The sequence below is a fragment of the Colobus angolensis genome, unplaced genomic scaffold (assembly GCF_000951035.1).
Source record: "Colobus angolensis palliatus isolate OR3802 unplaced genomic scaffold, Cang.pa_1.0 Scaffold301, whole genome shotgun sequence".
Classification (NCBI taxonomy): domain Eukaryota; kingdom Metazoa; phylum Chordata; class Mammalia; order Primates; family Cercopithecidae; genus Colobus; species Colobus angolensis.
Window position 1 is genome coordinate 4,395,491 of NW_012116278.1, and position 18,593 is coordinate 4,414,083.

General features: G+C 49.5%; 1 protein-coding gene across 1 annotated transcript in view; it reads right to left on the reverse strand.

Annotated features, from left to right (window-relative positions):
- Positions 1 to 18,593, reverse strand: part of RGS3 (regulator of G-protein signaling 3) — a 130,996-nt gene that overhangs the window by 63,249 nt on the left and 49,154 nt on the right. The window contains 4 exon segments of the mRNA XM_011950097.1: positions 2,872 to 2,915; positions 9,065 to 9,176; positions 14,516 to 14,599; positions 17,476 to 17,672. Of these exon segments, the coding sequence (XP_011805487.1) occupies positions 2,872 to 2,915; positions 9,065 to 9,176; positions 14,516 to 14,599; positions 17,476 to 17,672 (437 nt within the window).

Genomic DNA, 18,593 nt, shown 5'->3' on the forward strand with positions numbered 1-18,593 from the left:
ACAGTGCCTCCTGACTATGGGGTGGTCAGCCAAGCACAGACCTTTCAGATCCACTGGCCCTGGCCCAGCAGCACTGGGTACAGACCTGTGTATTTAAACACGGGCATCCTGAAATTCAACCAGACACCCACCTCCTCTTGGCCTCTTTAAAATCCCCTCTTGCCTTACCTCCTTGCTCCTGAATTAACTGTATCTTTGTAAAAACCAAAACCTCTTCAGCCATAAATTAAGTTGGTTCATTTGCTTTGATAAAAATTCTGTCATTTAATTCAGTTCTCCTAATGACCCTATAACATAAGTAGGAAGGAAAGCAGCTGCTACCATTTTTCACATGAGAAAACTAAGGCTCAAAGAGGTTATGTCACTGGCCCCAGGAGGTCTCAGGAGAGGAGAGATTCACTGTTTGTCTTCTGCCTCCTCCAGAGCCTGTGATCTTACCATATTTGTATAACTGTATATGCACATTACAAAGAATATGAGCTATTCCTCTTAGCTTTCTTTTTAAAAGACCAATAAATCATTTGCGATTTCTCTAATGGAGAGTAAATGAATATGAAAAGCCCTTCCCCTTACTTTGAAACTGACAATAACAGTAGCTACCATTTATTGAGCCCTCATTGTGTGCCAGGCTCTGTGCTAAGTACTTTGGATGCAAGTCTTACTGAATCTCATTTAATCATTACCACAACCCTGCAGGGTAGGCCTCATCAGCCCCATTTCAGAGATGAGTTTGTAACTTGCCCCAGATCACTCAGAAAATGGAAGAGCCAAGATTCAAATCTAGGTCTTCCTAACTCCAAAACTCTTAAATTCATGGAGCCAACATCAGATTCTAGGTTAGAGAATAGTCCCCAACCAATGTGCCCATGGACCCAACTGACTTCAGAGCCCCCTGTGTTCTGAAGCCAATTGTGGGCTGCATCTGTCCAGTGGATTTGCAGGAACTGAGAAACACACTTGTCCGAGCAATAGAGACCCAGAGCCCAGGACTACTTTAGGATAACACCACCCAGGACCTTGCAGCTAGAGAACAATCAGAGCTGCCACCACCCAGGCAATTGGGCCTTTCTCAATGCAGAGTCAAAAAATGTCTCCAAATCCTGATTCTCTTTTTCTTCTCTGGGTGCCACCTGCATGTCAGGCAATGAAGAGAAATCACTTTTCAGAAGTTCCAACTAAGATCTGAGTTTCAGGCTCTTGATAGGATCCAAAACCACCCATGTTAAAAGTGGCCCAGGCTATAGAGCAAACAGGCATCTTGTCTTCCCTGAATTACAGATGTGCTTCTCCTAAATAGCAACCCACTAAGAGAAGGGAGAGGCTTCTAGCTGCCTGTAAGCTCAATCCCACAGCCCCTGGGGATCAGATCACCTGGCACTTTACTGAAACAAAAAGCCCCAAATCAATATCCCTTCACAATCTCTGGAAGCTGGGAGATCACAGATCCCAGGAAACAATACAGCAGAAGTCCTTTTCTCTGGGAAAAACTAACCCAACCTGGCAGGAAGCTCTATTGGCATTAAAGAACCTGGAGCCCCCTTTCAGGGACTGCCCCAGAGAATCAGAACCCAGTGTGGTGAGGCTGGAGGAGGAGCCTAGCCTGGGCATGGCTTCTCCTCTCTGCTTGCTTGGCTCTGTGGAACTAAACACCCTCCAGCACTGAAGTGATTCCACCAGCCACTTCCTGTACCCCAAGGGGAATGTGGCTGACACAGGGGAGGACATCCAATGCCCTCTTGGTCCTCAGGTCTGCATTTCAGGCAGCCCAGTTCCCCAGCTGAGCCGCAGCAATGTCCACTGCCTATTTGGAACTCTCTGCCCTCCGCTAAAGCTAACTTCGCATCAACTGTCTTCTCCTCCAGGGGGCTGTTCAAAGACTCTCTCTTGGCCTTGCACTTCTTAGCTAGAAACTGAAGGAATGGTTTTCAATCACAAACTGTGTACAATTCCTTCTCAAAAGGGTGTGTTCCTCTTGGCCAGCCAATACAGACCATGTCCCACCTCCCATAAAATAGGTTCCCTGGACTGTTGCATGAGACAAACAAGCGAAGGCAGAGGGCAGGAATGTGTCTAATACATCCTTGCTTGGAACAGACACTGCCCTGCGGTGAACAGAAAATTCACTGAAAATTGAAAAGTATTTGTATAGCTCAGTGGCTGTCAATTTTTTCATCTTCAAGGATCTCTTGAGTAAAACCTCAGCTTGAATGATATTTTATCTACCAAGCCATATCAAGTAATAAGTTACTTGCCAGATGTTGCTCAGCAAAGGCACAGCACTGCCTATCTAAGCTGCTGATCAGACTGAGATAACCAGGAATCTCAACTACACTGAGTGGGTATCATTCCAGACTGAAACCCAGACACTTGATGTTTGCTTTAGCCTGTATTATCTGGCCCAGGTAAAGGTACAAATACCTTCAGACCTTCTGAAACACTGACAAGACCCTGTATGAGGGGTCGTGGGTGGTACTTCCTGGGAAACGTGGAAGCAAGAGGCAGGTGCAAGAATCAGGGTGATCTCTAGAGGAAGGGCTGTTAACCAGTAAACAGGGTGATGCACAGCTGCCCAGCCACACCCCTACTGAGATTCCTGCAGTTCAGGAGGTCCTGCACAGAAAATCTCAAGGGTCTGTTCTAAGCACTTTCCTTTCCACTGCTCTTTAACACAGAGGTGAGAGAGGCATGGGGCAGGAATGGCTAGTCCCATTCTACCTAGCAAAAAAACTGCTACTCTGGCCTTGCCCAGGACTTTGGCCTGAGTGGGTGTCGAGGCTGGCATTAGAACACTGGTCTAGATCCCAGCCCAGTGTCTCCCCTCAAGCACCAGGTCGAAGATCTCTCTCCTCAAATCTAGAGGAAAGGACTCACCTCTGCTAGATAGAGCACGCAGAATTTCAGGTCTTCTGAAGAACCTTTGAGGGAACAAAAAGTAAGATTTGCATTAGAACTGGCTAAAGAGCCTCAGTAGTTTGCTCCAGCACAGTCAGCTGTCTTGCTCAGAAGGCTGTGTGTGGCACCTCCTGGGAAAAGAGAGAGGCAGGCATGGGAGGCAGGGAAGTCTCTGGAGGAAAACTGGCTAAGGAACTAACCAGGGTAATGTACAGCTCTAAGGCATTTGCCTGCAGGTCAGCCTGGCCCAAGGAATGCTGAAACCTCCTCCCTAGGAGAGGTAGCCAGGAGCACCCTCTGGGCATGAGGTACAGGGAGGGAGCCCTCATCCATCCCAGGAGGCCTCCTCCCTTCCATGATTTCTGCAGTGAGAGACCTGGAGGCAGCACACATCTAGATTTTCCTTTAAATCCTCCAACTGCCTTTGCCATTTTGAAATTCAATAGGGAGGCTTGTTTTCCACCAAGGAATGGTGGGCTGTGCAGTCATAGACTGGGTGGAGCCCAGAGATGGCTTCCAGGCCCAGGCTTCACCTCTCTGTGTGTTTTTCTAGAGACTTCTAACCCCTGGTCCAGGATCCCAGTCGCAACCATTCACTAGCTCTTCTCTACCTGGGAGGCATCTGGGAGGGCTGTCGGCAACTCCCTCCTCCAGCAGAGGAGCTAAGGTCCAGTGTCAACCCCGAGGAAAGGTGATTGCTCAGAGCACTTCAGAAGCAGGAGGACCAGGAGATAACACTCAGATTCTGGGAAAAGCTTCCTGAAGGAGGGTCCTGTTGAGTTTGGACTCAAGGTGAAAAGAAAGGACATTCCAACAGAAGCACAAATTGTGTTCAAGGAAGAGCAAGTGCAGAGAAGCAGTCTGTTCCCTTCCTCCAGGACACCAGCCCTGCCCACTGCAGCCACTCTTCAGGGCCTGGCAGCACTCCCGCTTAGGGCACTTGTCTGGGCATGGGCCCGGGATGGTTCTCCCTGTGACCGTGCAATGGGCCTCATTGGGCAAACTGTCATTGTTGAGGGAAGCAACCACAAGCACGTAAAACAGTAAATGCTTAAAGGGATAGGACCTTGGCGCACCACAGTGCTCCATGCCAACCACTGTTCCCTATGCTTCCCATGGATATGCTTGACCCTCACAACAACCCCTGGAAGGCAGGGCTCTTTTCACTCAAGACTCTTGAGAAAACTGAGGCACAGATGAATTGAGTAACTTGCCCAGGAGTAAGAGAGAGAATCAAGATTTAGACCCAGGTAGGCTGGATCCAGTGCCCACACTCCCACCACTACACACCCCACCTCAAATGCCCACCACATAGGCCCTATCCAGCTCCTCTGTCCTCTCAAGGCACCAGACCAGTGCTGAGCTCAAGGTAGAACCCTTAACACATACTTGAAGTAAAGAAATTGTCAAAGACACCAAAATTAGTTGCAAAGAGAAGACAGCAAGATAAAAATAGAGACTGTGGGTCAAGTCAATTCCTAAGAAAAGCAGTGAATAAGGGCCCTGGTGTGGGTGAAGTCCAGGGCCCCTTGAAGCAAGGTATATGGGCAGTTCTGAGACAAAGCTATCCCTAGGGTCAGGGGCTGCCAGCCAGAGCCAGATTAAAAAATCTCCCATAAGTAAATGAGGGTTCACTTCAGACTTAGGGAGAATAAGTCTTTCTACTTCTTCCCACCTAGTGATGGGCTGGGGAGGGAGGGAGTCTTGCCTAAGAAGTCCATCATGTTTAAGAAAACTGTAATTTCAAAGCTTCTGCTGGTTCCTTGTGTTGCTGAGGGTAGAGACAAGAGGAGGTGGTTTCTTTTGTTTAAGAGAACACACTGGGACATTTCTTTGGCTTTCCAGAAGCAGATTCTAGTGCCAAGTAAGAGTCAAAAAGATCTATGTAAGAAAATAACAGAAATTTGGGGGTTAGAAGCTGGCAGCGAGAAAAGAGAAGGTTCTAGAAGGAAGAGGAAAGCCCAAGAGATGAGAGCTTCAGGGAAACAGGAGGCTGAGGTTAGGGGAACACTCCCTGAGACATATTCCCTATGGCAGGGAACGGTGGATGGATTGCCTTGACAACTTTTCTGTGCTGTGACACCCTTGCCTCCTTCCCCAACCTCCCTGCATTCCTGCATTACTGCAAACTTTCCCTGAAATCTGTTCCACGTCACAGCCTTGTGCTGGCAGCACTTTGAGAGGAGGATGGAATGGGGGCAGCACTCAGCATGGTTCAGAGCCTCATAAAAGAAAAACAAACTGAAGAGGCCAAGGGTGCCAGAGAGGAGCTGCAGCTGTAGAAAAGCAGGCTGCAAGGGGCTGACCCAGGAGAGAAATTCTGCGCCTCCTAGAATATTAGAACTGGGGGCTAGGAGGGAGGAGAAGGGCAGCACAGATCTGGGTTTTCCGTTAAACATTCCAACTACCTTGGCCATTTTGAAATTCAACAATTAGCCATTGGGTTCCAGAGTGGGCCTCGCTTCCCTCAAGGAATACATGGACCATGCAGGAGGGATCCCCAATCACAGGCTGGGTGGACCCCAGAGATAGCTTCCTGGCTCAGGTCTGACCCCTCCATCACTTTCCCAGAGCCCTCTCACCTGGTCTGCGATCCAAAACTCAACAATTAAGCAAACCCCCTTCACTGTCTGAGGCAAGCAGGGTGGGTATTGCCCCCATTCTCCAGATATAGAGACTGAGGCCCATGGAGGGAGAACAACATGAATAGGACATACAGTGAGTAAGTGGCAAAGCCAAGCTTTGAACCGAGGATTGCCTGCATTGTCACACTTCTACCCCTCCGTGGCTTACTCATCTACATTCCACCAGGCTATGAGCCCCAGAGGTGGCAATGTGTCCCTTCCACTGCTACCACCCCAGGACTGCTATCACTGATGTGGGCTCTGAGGACGTGCTCAGAAAATGGGGACTACCCAAGAGCTAACTCCAAACATCACAGCAGCTGAGACCAATGCAACTGACTTTCTGCAACTGCCCACCTGGCTCCAAGGTAAATGGAGAGCCCAAGAAGCAGCAGAACATTTCCAGGCCACTTCTGAGACACCAGAGCAGGCCAGAAAGACACACTATGGGCGTGACGCTGGCCGCCTGGGAGGCAGCAACACAAAGAATAGCAAAGCCAGCAGGGCGGCAGAGGCAGGAAGAGACCACAATGGGCCCCGGCTGACCGGAGATGTCCCAATTGTTAGCGCCAGCTCTCCGCCTGTTCCCATTACACTGCCATTCGGCCCTGCTGAAGCCTGGGGGAGGCTGGGCAGGATGGGGGCACAAGATTTAAGTGACTACCACCCAGGAGCCCTGGGGGAGAGGTGCACCCCCAGCTCCCCAACTGAGGCAACACTTCTGCTCTTTTAGTCATTCATTCACACAACAAACATTGATTAGGCACACACAGTGTTCCACGCCCCAGGCTAGGCCCTGGGAGTATGCTTGGCCAAAGGAGCTAAGGACTCTTCAGACAAGTTACACAGGCAGACCTTGGTCCCTAGTGTGGGGCTGCTTCTCCCCGGCCAGGGAGCAGCCCTTGCCAGCCCCAGCCAACCAGAAAGGTTGGGTGCATTCCTTGTTTGCCATCTTCTTTGCCCCAAATTGAATTCTGCATACATGGTGATTTGAAAGAGACAAATAAGAAACCTAGGAGTCATGAGCAATATTAATCAGAGACCATTCTGCCAACAGAGGCTCCAGCTGAGGTCCCAAATGCATCCCTTAAAAGCCTCAGGCCCTTGCTGCTGCAGCGGGTCTCTTGGGGCACAGGGGAGGCAGGCAGGAAATTGGACACCAGGACACAGAACATTGGGTCCTGTGGCTCCAATTTGGACTGCAGGAGAAGGGGTCACTAAACTTCCATGAGCCTCTGGACCCACAAGCCTATCTCAGGGGAGTGGGGGCAGCTGGGGGAAGGCAAGGGCTCCATCAGTGCCTGGAAAGAAATCTAAGCGTTGGATTGTGCACCTATAAACGGAGCCATTTCCATCCTCTCAGCAGCTCTCAGGCTCCCTGGAGTTCGGCCCCAAACCATCTGTCCAAAAAATCCAGGGCAGGCAGACACATGCACGCACACACACAGGCCCCTCTCCCACGCCAACCCAAGGGGCTCTTCTGGCCATGGTGGTCTCTCCTGAGAAGTGCTGCCTTGGCCATCCTCAGCCCTGTGCAGCTCGCACTCCATCTGCAGGGAGAGGAAGCCACAGTGCCAGGCTTGCACAAGGCTGCGGCTCAAACATAGCTCAGCACCTGGAGAGACTCTCTGTGACACCCAAGTCCCCACACCACCCGCCTTCACCAACACCCAGTGGAGGATGGAGCACACCCCACCCCTAGCTCCAAGTCTTGGGCCTGGGGCCTCCAGAAGGGGAGATCCCAACCCATTCCCCATCCAGCCCCCAGAGGGGTAGAGGCAGGATAGTATAGGCATGGTCCAGCTGCTCACAGCAAGCTCTGGGGTTCTGTGTGGGGGTGTCAGAGCTGGGAGGGACACAAAGCGCTGGCCCCACCCTTAGTTTCCAGTCAGAGAAACTGAAGCCTGGCAAAGGGAAAGGGCCAGCTGAAGCCACACAGCACAGCACAGCAGCACCACACCCAGACCCCAGACTCCCAGTCACTGCCCTCGGCTCCTCTACTGCCTTCTTCCCACAACCTCCACGTCCACCCAAATTACAGCCAATGTGAGCCTTCTCTTCCCTCCCTCCTTCTCGCAGGAAGCTGAGCAAACCAGGGTCCTGGGTTATGGCCTCAGCCTTGTAACGTGCACAACAGAGTGAGGGTACCACTTATACCAACCAGGGCATATTACTGAGCCCTGCCCCATCCAGTGCTCCTCCCTCAAATGTGACAGGGTCCTAGACTATCTGGGCTGGGGGCAGGGAGGGGGAAGCAGAGAAGAAAGGACTCAGTGTGAGCGCATGTGTGAATATGCACACTGCAGCCAGGCTGGAGCGACAGGGAGAATGGGCATATGGGAAGCTAGGTGTGATGGAGCCAGAGAGGGGCTGGGTATGGAGAAGATAGCAGGGAAGCTCAGGAACAGAGGCCACTGGAGCTCCCACCTGCTTGCCTCCAGCAGGCATGGGGAACTCTGGGAACGCCAGTGCTAGAACTGGGTTGCTCAGGCAGTTCATTCCCATTGCCCAGTGGTCAGACTGAGCCCGCCTGGACGGAGGAGCTGACCCAGTGAGGTGACTTGCTTTTCCCTTCCATGGGCAGGGGAAAGGCCAGAGCCCGAGATGGAGAAGTTGTCAGTGGCTTCCTGTGGGGAAGTGAGAGTGGAGGTTCTCACACTGAATGGGTTTCCGAGGAAGAGGAATACTCAGGCACTGAGCACACAGGACAGTTTGCAAACAGCCAGGAAGCTTTCCCGGAGCAAACCCCGCCAAAACAGAATTCTTTCACTGGGTAATATTTTCCTCTCTGCCCCTGTCACTCATCCTCAAACAGGTCTGTTGTTTTCATGATCTGGGAGAGGAAACCGAGCCCCTCTCAGCGGAGACCTCAGGCGCCAAACCAAACCACCGACAGATACTCCCAGCTGGCTTCCCCTCCCACGAGTGGAGGGCATGGTGGAAAGTTTGGGTTAGAAATTCCCTCCACACTCCCACATGCGCCTGAGGCCCAGCAGCTTGGGCTCTGGAGGGCCATGTAGCTGGGTAAGGCCAAGTTGCGGTCTCTGTCCACAGATCTGTAGGGTGAGTGGGTGGCAACAAGTATTTATTGGGCACCTGTTATGGGCCAGGCACTTTGCATTTATGACCTAGCTTAATCTTCACAGCAACCTTGTGAGTGACTACTTTTCCCCCTATTTACGCAGGAGGAAACAGGCTCAGAGAGGCTGAGGAAAGTGCCCACAGTCATCCCGGTATGGAGGGACAGCGCCAAGATTTGAACACAGGTCTGTCTGAATCCAAAGCTCCTCCTACCCCACTCCATAGCTTTTCTGGAAAGTCTCTAGAATAGAAACTTCCCTGAAAAGCTCAGGTATATCAGAAGGCTTACCAGCCTGGAAGAAATGCCAGTGTCTGAGACCTACCGGCCCATGGACAGAACCCAGCAGCACACACTCTAGTGCCCTGTGGATGACTGGCAGCCAGGGCCCAGAGGGCTGCCCAGAGGGCTGCCCAGAGGGACTGGGGCAAGTTGAGAGGGGCTCCGGGCACCTAGAGCATCTGCTTACCTTCCTGCAGCTTCACACTCTGGAGGTAGAGGGGGTTCCTCAGTACGTCGCAGCGGCCAGGCTCGTCCTCCTTGGTGAAGAGCAGCAGGTCCGAATAGGCAAACAGTGTCACCTGGGTTGACAGAGAGCAAACAGAACTGGCTACTTTGCTGTCCCCTGGAGGCTGGGAGCCACAACCTCCCCGAGAAGGTGGGGAGCCACAGCCTCCCCAGGTAACACATCCTCATCATCTCACACAGAACCAGGAGCAGTGCTCAGTACAGCCTCAGCCAAGGGCAGACCTGACCTGCAGTCAAGATGGCCCCATCACCCTCCAGTTTCCTATACTTCTACTCCTCAAAGTAGGAAAAAAGCAAACAGAAGGGGGAAAGCGGCCCTCATGGCAGCTGGTCTCTGCAAGCCTCTTCACAGCCTGATCCCCTAGGCCTACCTCTCTGACCAAATGCTCCCGGAGTCTCCAGCCCAGCACCTGGGGCTTGGAGCCACCCTTAAGCTGCAGGATTTTCCATATTTGCTCTTATTCTGCTGTAAGTGTCTGGCTGAAAGAGCACTGGACTTGAGAGTCAGAAATCAGGGGACTCCTATCCCAGCTCTGCCACTAACTAGCCACAAAAAATTTGGCTTAAACTCCCTAACCCCTTCAGTTTTCTCAACAGTCCAAACAGGGAGAAGAGTCCCTGCCTGGCGTTCTTACAAGCTCCTTCCACAAGCTCTTTGCAGACTGAGTAAAGCGCCACACAATGTGAGCTAATATTACCAAATTCCTTGCGGATAAGTTTAATTGCATTAATGAGAAATCAGTTCAAGAAACAGCCAGTTACTCACACTCTAGTACAGACATGCACATCACTTTTATCTCTTTTATGCATTAGCTGCTCCAAAAATAAAGGCAGAGGCTATTCTTAGACTTTATAGGTAAACCAACAGGCACGCTCAGCATACTTTTATGCTAAGAAAATCCACTTGATTCTCTAATGCCACTAAAGATTACACTGTTCTTTGTTTTGCAAATCCTGCAGTGGACTTTTGTCAAAAGCAATAAAATCCAATTTTAGATTCTCCAAACAAAACAAAATGTTATTAATTATGTGAACTTCCCTTTCAGGTATCAAACACCTGACACCGTGTCTCTTCTGAAGAAGAACCAGCCAGAAGGGCCTGGCATGCACTGAAGGGTACCATGAGTGTGTGTTGCACTGTTGGTGACATTTACAAAGCCAACAGGTTAACATTCAGCTATCAACCTGTTAAAAATGACCCCACAGCCCCATTTCTGAGACTCTATCCTACAGAAACACTTACAAGGAGGTATCAATATGAACATACAAGGATGTTCTCAGCAGCATTTTTGTAATTTAAGAAAAGAAAATGACAAACATTCATCAAGAGAAGATGAATAAAATGAATTATGCTACCTTCATATGGCAGAATTGTATGCAACTATTAAAAAATTAAGTACAGCTAGCTATGTGGGCAGAAATAGAAATCTTTCTATCATAAATCAAAATAGTGCAATGTGCAAAAATACCTAGCACAGAGTCCAATTTTGTAAAACAAAATGATAAATTTCTCATAGTTATACCTTTTTAAAATAGCTAAGATACCACACTCCTCACTCCAGGGAGTGGGATTTTAATTGATACATTTTGATTTAATGTGTATTATATTTGCAATCACTGTTACTTTTGTAATTTAAAGATATAGAATATATATTAAAAGATGGCTTGGCTTCTTGAGTGTAGCACAAATACAGAGGCTTGAGGAAATCTGAGCTGCAGAGACAACAGGGAGATGTCCCTGCAGGAGCTCTCAGGGGCTTTGGCTTCTCCGATGGACCCCAAACATGAAGACTCCAGAACCATGGGCTATAAGGCATCTTGGTGATGACCTTAACCCTTCCCACCACAGCCCTGTCTCAATGCAACCCAAGAGAAGCCTTCATGTGTTGAATGCTTACTTTCTGCTCAGTGGATCCTCACTTGTAAATTAACACCACTGCCCTCATTTACAGACGAGGACCCTAGAGATCAGAAAGGTTAAGTGATCTGTCCATGGCCACACAGCCAGGGACCATTACCCATGTATGGCTGACCTAAAGCTCTCACTATACAGAGAGGTAGCAATGTGCCTACAGCTGTTCAGTTCCTGAATGTGAAAGAATCCAGAGACCAAACAGGAGGAGCAAATGAGGCAAAAATCACAAATAATAGTAATAATAATGTTAAGAAAAGAGGGGAAGAAAATGACCCAAGAGCTCAGAAGGAGTCAAGGAATTGGCTGTCTGAGAAGACTTCAAAGTCTGAGCAATGGAAAGAAGGCTCCAAACTAGCCAGAAACACAAGGCAAACCCTCAGAGTCCCACAAAACTTGTCTTCCCTGACTCAAGGGAAATCTGGTTGTCACCTCCAGACCAAGAGGGAGGCTGGCAGGGCAAGGGCTAGAGCCAACAATCTGTCAGGAGCCTAGAAAGTTAAAAAAAAAAAAAAAAAAGAAAAAAGAAAATAAAATAAAAAAATAAAAACAGCCCAGGGCCAGAGAAGGGTGGAAGTAGGGCAAGTGGGAGGAGCCACCAGCAACTGGGGAAGAACCACGAGCAAGGTGAGAAAAGGCCCAGGCCACCACTCTGGCTCAGATTCCCAGGGCTGAGAATATGGTCTAGACAGGAAGTGATTAAGACATAAATGAAAAATTTCCCAAAGGTTGGGTCAGGGAAAGGCCAGAACTGGCACACAGCTAGAGGCAGAGCAGAGGGGCAAGCACGCCAGGGAGGGCATGTAGACTCCCCCATCTCACCGGCACCAGCAGGGGCCACGGCAGTCCATGGGAGAGTGATGCCCATCTCCATGGCCCAATCACCTGTCGCATTCCACAGCAGGCCACGGGGGTCACCCGGTGTCTTTCCCACACTTGCTCCAGGGACACATCTGATTTTCCAAAGGGTCAGAGTTGAGGGACCACTTGGTAAGGGGGTCCTTACCACTTGGAGGGTGGCTTCTCCCAAGTGGCCCTAATCAAGCTTCTTCTTGTGAATCTGACCTAAGAGCAGGGTTTACTGAAAACACATTGGGGCCTTAGTTAATGGTAAACTCCATGAGTCAGTGTGTAAAGGGAAGGTGTGTCTGTCTTGTGCTTCATGGTATTCCCAGGACCTCGCACAGGGTGATAGACCTCAGGGCACGTTAATCAAGTCTATTACTTCTGGAAGGGGGTGTGATGAGGGTAGTTCATGGTGTGGGACTGGATCAGCTCACAGATGTTAGCAAACTTGAGCATGCCCAGAGAAGTGATGGCACAAAGAACCAAGGAGGAACATTCCACAAATAAAGATTTCTGTTGAGCGTAAGGGAGAATGCTCTACAATTTAGCCCTCCCTAGTAACAAAACCACTGCTCTAATGGCTGCCCTAGAAGATTCAAGCACCAATCAGAAAACCATTTAACTGGAAAGTTACAAGGAAGCAATTAGAATGGATGACTCCTGAAAGCCTAACCAACGCTGAGATTTTATGAATTTATCCAAATCCCTTTGAACTTTTTTTTTTTTTTTTTTGGTGTGAGTAGCATGATAGGGTGCCCAGATCTACATGTTTGGTTGCTATCATACTTCAAGAAAAAGGAATATACTAATATTTATTTTACTTGTCTTCAAATTGCTTCCTTCAATCTTCAAGGCAAAGGGAAAGGAGTCTCTTGGTTCTAAGATTCCAGAGATCTATAAAGCAGGGTTTTTGGACGAACTGCAACTGTCACAAGGCTCTGGCTTCAGCTTGTATTCCTTAGTTTGTCTTTATGCAGACATGCCAGAAGCAGTGTGGGGTCATAGAAAGCATCGCTGAGCCAGAAAGACCCGAGTGCTAATCCCGGCTCCATTCCTTACCAGCTTGGAGACTCTTGGGTCCCGGTGAATCTCACTGGAGCCTCAGTTGCCTCAACTACAGAGTGGGGACAATCGTGCCTCTCATGGGGGTGCTGCAAGAGCTAATTGGGGTCAAGTATGTAAAATGCATACACAATGAGGATACACAGTAAGTGCTCAATGTTTGCAGATTCAAGGGTAAGTGCACAAACAGAAGAGTGAATTTAGACTTATGTATACGTTTCAGGGTGGCTGCCATCTCTAACTGGCTTCTTGTGAGTCTGGTGAATTTATGGCCACACCTCAGTTTCTGACGCTTGGATGCCTGATTTAGCTCCACTACACTCTCATTCACCAAACGTAGCTCTAAGCGACTTCTCATCCCTAAAACTTAAATCCCTCCCAACAGATGAAGTTTTACTCCCACTGAGACAATTCAGAAGATATGCAAAGATTTTTAAGTTCCCAAAGTTTGCAAAGTTCCCAAGAAGAGGTTCGGAGAAGAGGAGGTCCAGACACACAGTAGACAATAGCGAGCGGTGGAAGGGAGCATGCAGCCCCCCAGGGCACTCCCTTGAAAAAGATAATGTGCATTTGGAATAGGTGAGTTCCAGTCCAGTCTGCTTACTTAAAAAACAAACCAACCTCCTGCTTCAGCCACAGTCACACATAGTGTCCCAGAAGGCTGAGGTTTAAAGGGTCCTTAGAGACCAACCTCTGACCCTGCCCTTACTGCCTCAAATACACACATACTGCTGCTGCTGCTCAGATGGGAAGACCGAGGAAGAAGGAAGAAATCACATGTGAGCCAGCAGCAGAGCTGGGTCTCGATATAGACTTCCTGTCTCCAAGTTTCCTGATCTTTCCACTACCCCAAGCTGCCACTTGACTCAGCCAAGGCAGCTCTACACTGGGGCCTGATCTGCAAAGAGTCTGCTACCCTCACCCCATGGCCCTAGGTAGCCAGGGCAGAGCCCAGGGCTCCAACTTCTATACCCAAGTGGTTTTAAGCTCAGAGACTGAACTGGCCAGCTCCTGGGTTGTGTGGATAAATGAAGTTCTCCCAGTTAGAGAAAAGCATCCCAGGCCAGCTCCCAGAAGGGTGGCACAGCTCCCATGTCAGCACCCTGCTGGGAGAGCTAGAACCCAGGCGAAATCATAGACTCGTCTCTCAGAAGAGGATGTGGGATTTGGGCTAATACAGGCCCAGAAAACTTGGGTAAACTGATGCTGGTCTAAAAATTCACTTCGGCTAATAGCTTTACTCTTCCCACCACCAAAGTTACCCCCCACAGCCAGGGTAAATTGCCATCTCTTCTGCTCCTGAGAGGAAGGTGGGGTAAACAATGGGGTGTGTCTTTAGGGGCTGGGGAAACTTTCTAACCATCAAAGAAGGATTCAACAGCTTTGAAAGGAGATGTACAAGAAAAAGCTGTAGCCTTTGCTAGGGAGAGTGGAGGGGTCCTTTTCAGGTCTCCCCTACCCTGAGAGTGTACACTTCTAAGATATTCAGGAAGAGACCAAAGTGAGGGTCCTGGAGGATGCCAATGAAGCCCACAGAGAAAGCCCCCTAAAAAACGCAAGTGAAAGTCTTACCTGGGCAGCCTTGTTCCTCCCTTCGTACAGCAGCAGCTCCTCTGACAGCAGGAGGGTCCGGGCAGGGTTACAGAGATCTAGAGGCTGGAAATAAAGCAGGCTGAGTGGGCAGTTCAAAAAGAGGCTGGGTGAGGAGCTGGGGGGAGGAAGCAGCAGCTTGTCAAAGCCAGCCACAGAGAACCCTCTGACCCAGAGAAGACTGTCAGCCCGCCACCAACCCGAGAACCCACACACCCCCTCATACATAAGATGGAAACAGAAAGACAGATGCTGCTGTCCTGTGGAACTGTTGCTGCTACCTTCCCCATCAACCCTCTCCGTGAGAGCTACACTCACTGACAGGAAGTCTAACCACAGGCTTAGGCCCTCTGCAGTCCTCAGTCTCAGCTCCCACCCCTCACTGCACTGGGCTCCTGGGCCCTCCCAGCCCCCGCCATCCCCCATCTATCCTGTTCATGCCTCACAGGACTAGGAGGCATCCTGAGAGCCACATGCCAAGAGATTTGGTCACTTGAGTTCCTTCAAGGCCAGGCCAGTCCCTGCTCTGCATTCATAACACACTCAAACTGACTGTCTCCTTCTCAGCCAATCCCCATAGGGTCAATTCACACCCAAACTTCTCACCCTATTCCATCACCTTGCCTAGCCCAGCCCAGAGGAAGCTCCCTAAGCTCTGGATTACCCAGCAGCACTTGTCCTTATGACTGTATATTTCTAACATGGCTTCTAAGTACATGACATCAAGTAAGGTACTTGAAGAAAGATCATGAAACAAACAGCAAGCTGGATCTGAAATCCCAGCTACTTGGGAGGCTGAGGTGGAAGGATCATTTGAGGCCAGGAGCTTGAGGTTACAGTGAGCTATGATCATACCACTGCACTCCAGCCTGGGGGACAGAGCGAGAGACTGTCTCTTGAATAAAAATAGTTTCTTATACAAATATTAAAATGAATATGAAAATTAGACACAGGCCGGGTGCAGTGGTTCAGGCCTGTAATCTCAGCACTTTGGGAGGCTGAGGCTGGTGGATCATCCGAGGTCAGGAGTTCAAGACCAGCCTGGCCAACATGGTAAAACTCCATCTCTACTAAAACTACAAAAAATTAACTGGGCATGGTGGTGGGCACCTGTAATCCCAGCTACTTGGGAGGCTGAGGCAGGAGAATCGCTTGAACCTGGGAGGTAGAATTTGCAGTGAGCCAAGATCGCGCCATTGCACTCCAGCCTGGGCAACAAGAGTGAAACTCCATCTCAAAAAAAAAAAAAAAAAAAAAAGGAAAGAAAATTAGACATTGTATATGTCAAGAACTTTGTGTCACATGCTAAGAAAGAGACCAACAGAAAGGTCAAGGCCAGGACCTGCTGACAGAGTTGTCTAAGGGGAGGCACATGAGCTCCCAGAGATGTGTTGCATCCTAACAAAGTGTGCCTACTGGACAGTGACAGGCCCAGACTGGGATGCCAGGGAGACCAGAGAGGCACAGGCAGAAATGAAGCCCTTGGGGCCAAGTCACGTCTATGCTGCTGGTAAGATGATAAACCATTAGAATCTTCCTGCAAAGCAATTTGTCAATATGTATAAAGAGTCTTTAAAATGTTTATGACCCATGACCCAGTCATTTCCCTTTCAGCAATCTCTCCCAAGGAAAATAATCAGAGAGGCAATCCATGAGCAAGGATTTTCATCACAGGGTTATTTACTATAGCAAAATAGTAGACAGAAGTATCTGAATACAGAACTGGTTAAATAAATACAGTATACCCATATAATAGAAGAGAGGGCAACTACCATAAAGCACAGAACATTTAGTGGTGTGGGAAAGGTTCATGCTACAATTTTCATTTTAAAAAGGCAACATGATATAAAATATAGAATAAGATCTGTTTTTTAATGTGTACATGCACACAGAAAAGATGCTGAAATGTTCACACTATCATATCTGGGTGTTGGAATAAATAAAGGTTTTCGGGTTTTGTTTTATTTTGTTTTGTTTTGTTTTTTTGAGACGGAGTCTTACTCTGTCTCCTAGGCTGGAGTGCAGTGGTATGATCTCGGCTCACTGCAATCTTCACCCCCCCAGGTTCAAGTGATTCTCCTGCCTCAGACTCCCGAATAGCTGGGATTACGGGCATCTGCCACCGCGCCCAGCTAATTTTTTTTGTAGTTTTAGTAGAGACGGGGTTTTACTGTCTTGGCCAGGCTGGTCTTGAACTCCTGACCTCAAATGATCCACCCACCTAGGCCTCCCAAAGTGCTGGGATTACTGAGCCACCATGCCCAGTCCAATAAAGGTTATTTTTAAAGAGAAAGAGAGATAAATGGGGAGGAAAAGGGGAAAGAAGAAGAGGCTGGAGTACAGTGTTATGATCATAACTCTCTGTAACCTCAAACTCCTGGCCTCAAACGATCCTTCCACCTCAGCCTCCCAAGTAACTGGGATTTCAGGCCCAGCTTGCTGTTCATTTCATTATCTTTCTTCAAGCATTTTGTTTGACGTTGGAGAATAAGAGATCTAGTGAATCGCAGGCCACCAGTGAATACAGGTCAAACATGTTTGCAGAGACCAGGGAGACCAGATAAGCCACAGACCCCAAGGGTCTCCCCTCAGTTGTTTCCAAATAAAAAAACCACTGGGTGAGCCAAGGAGTGGGAGCATCAGCAAACAGGCCCTGTGACATGGCAACAAGCAGCTGGGGTGTACCTGCCCTGTCCCCAGGGGAAAGAGAGGACCCTTTCCTTGCTGGGCTCCCCCGGCCTCACTTTTTCCTGTGTATCTCCCTGGAAATCTCTGCTCCCTCAGTATAAGCCCCTAGAATCCTGTGCATCTAAAGCTACTTATCTTTCTCAAAATGGGGCCCTCAGTCCTGGGATAAGGTATCATCCCTGAGTCCTGGGGCTAGGGCCCTCCTCTTTCTCCGTTCCTCCTGAGGGAACCCTTAGGACCAGTCACGGGCTCACCTGAACAAAGACGGGGAACACCAGGACTTTGGGGGCCAGGGTGACATAGGTGCCGTAGCTTGAGTGCGTGGCATGCGGCCTCACGACTGGGCAGTTTTGGTAGTTCCCGTGGCCCTTCATGGTCTGCACTGTCTTCATCAGCCGTGACTTCTTCCCCAGGCCTGTGTAGGACTTCCCTTTACTGGGACTCCCTGATTCTGTGAAACAGAGATGGGGGACTATGAGACATTTTCATCACTCCTGCAAAGGTGTCCCCTCTGTAGAAACGGGGCACAGACTCATTCTGTCAACAACCACTTACTGAGCAGCTACTTTGTGCCAGGTCCTGCGCACGATACGAAACACAGGGAGGCCTCACATGGGCTCGGGCCTCAAGGAATTCCCTCACACTCTAGTGAGAGACATTGACACGTGAGAAAGCAAGTCCAGGGCTAGCACAGTGCTGGGCACCACCAGCTATGACGGAGGCAGCATGCTCCACCTGCTGCCCCAGGCCTGGATCGGACTTTCCAGTTTGGCCTCACGCTTTTAAAAATCAAGAAATAGCTCAGATTTGAAAAATCAGAAGATCTGGCCTCACTGAGCCCACAGTCCCATGTGGAACAATCAGTTAGAGCAGAGTGGTGACCAGCCTGTGTGGCAGGGCACACGCTCTCCTCACCAGACCCCCACACCATTCCCACTACTCCCTGCACAACCTCAGCCCAGCCCAACCTGTTTCCTCCCTCCCTGCCCCACAGACAAAAATCCACAGCAGCAGCAGCAGAGACCAAAGGCTTTCCCAGGATGTATTGGAGTCAAGGGAGCTAGAGCAGCCTGGCCCACTCCAGTCAGTTTAGAATAAGGAGTAGCACTTGCTGCCCCAGGTCACAGTAAAGCGCACAAGCTTCGAAGCCAGGTGGCTGTGCTCAATCCTGCTCCCCTGCTTACCAGCTCGGTGAACTTGGGCAACTTATTTCACCCTCAGAGTCTTGATTTCCTCAACTGTAATAACAGTGCCAAGCTCACTGGGTTACAGTGAGGATTAAATGAAATGCTCTAAGTGAAGTCTTTGGAACAGTGCCTGGAACCTAGTAAGTGTGTGATAAAAGTTAGCTGCTAACTCGTTGTTTCGTTGT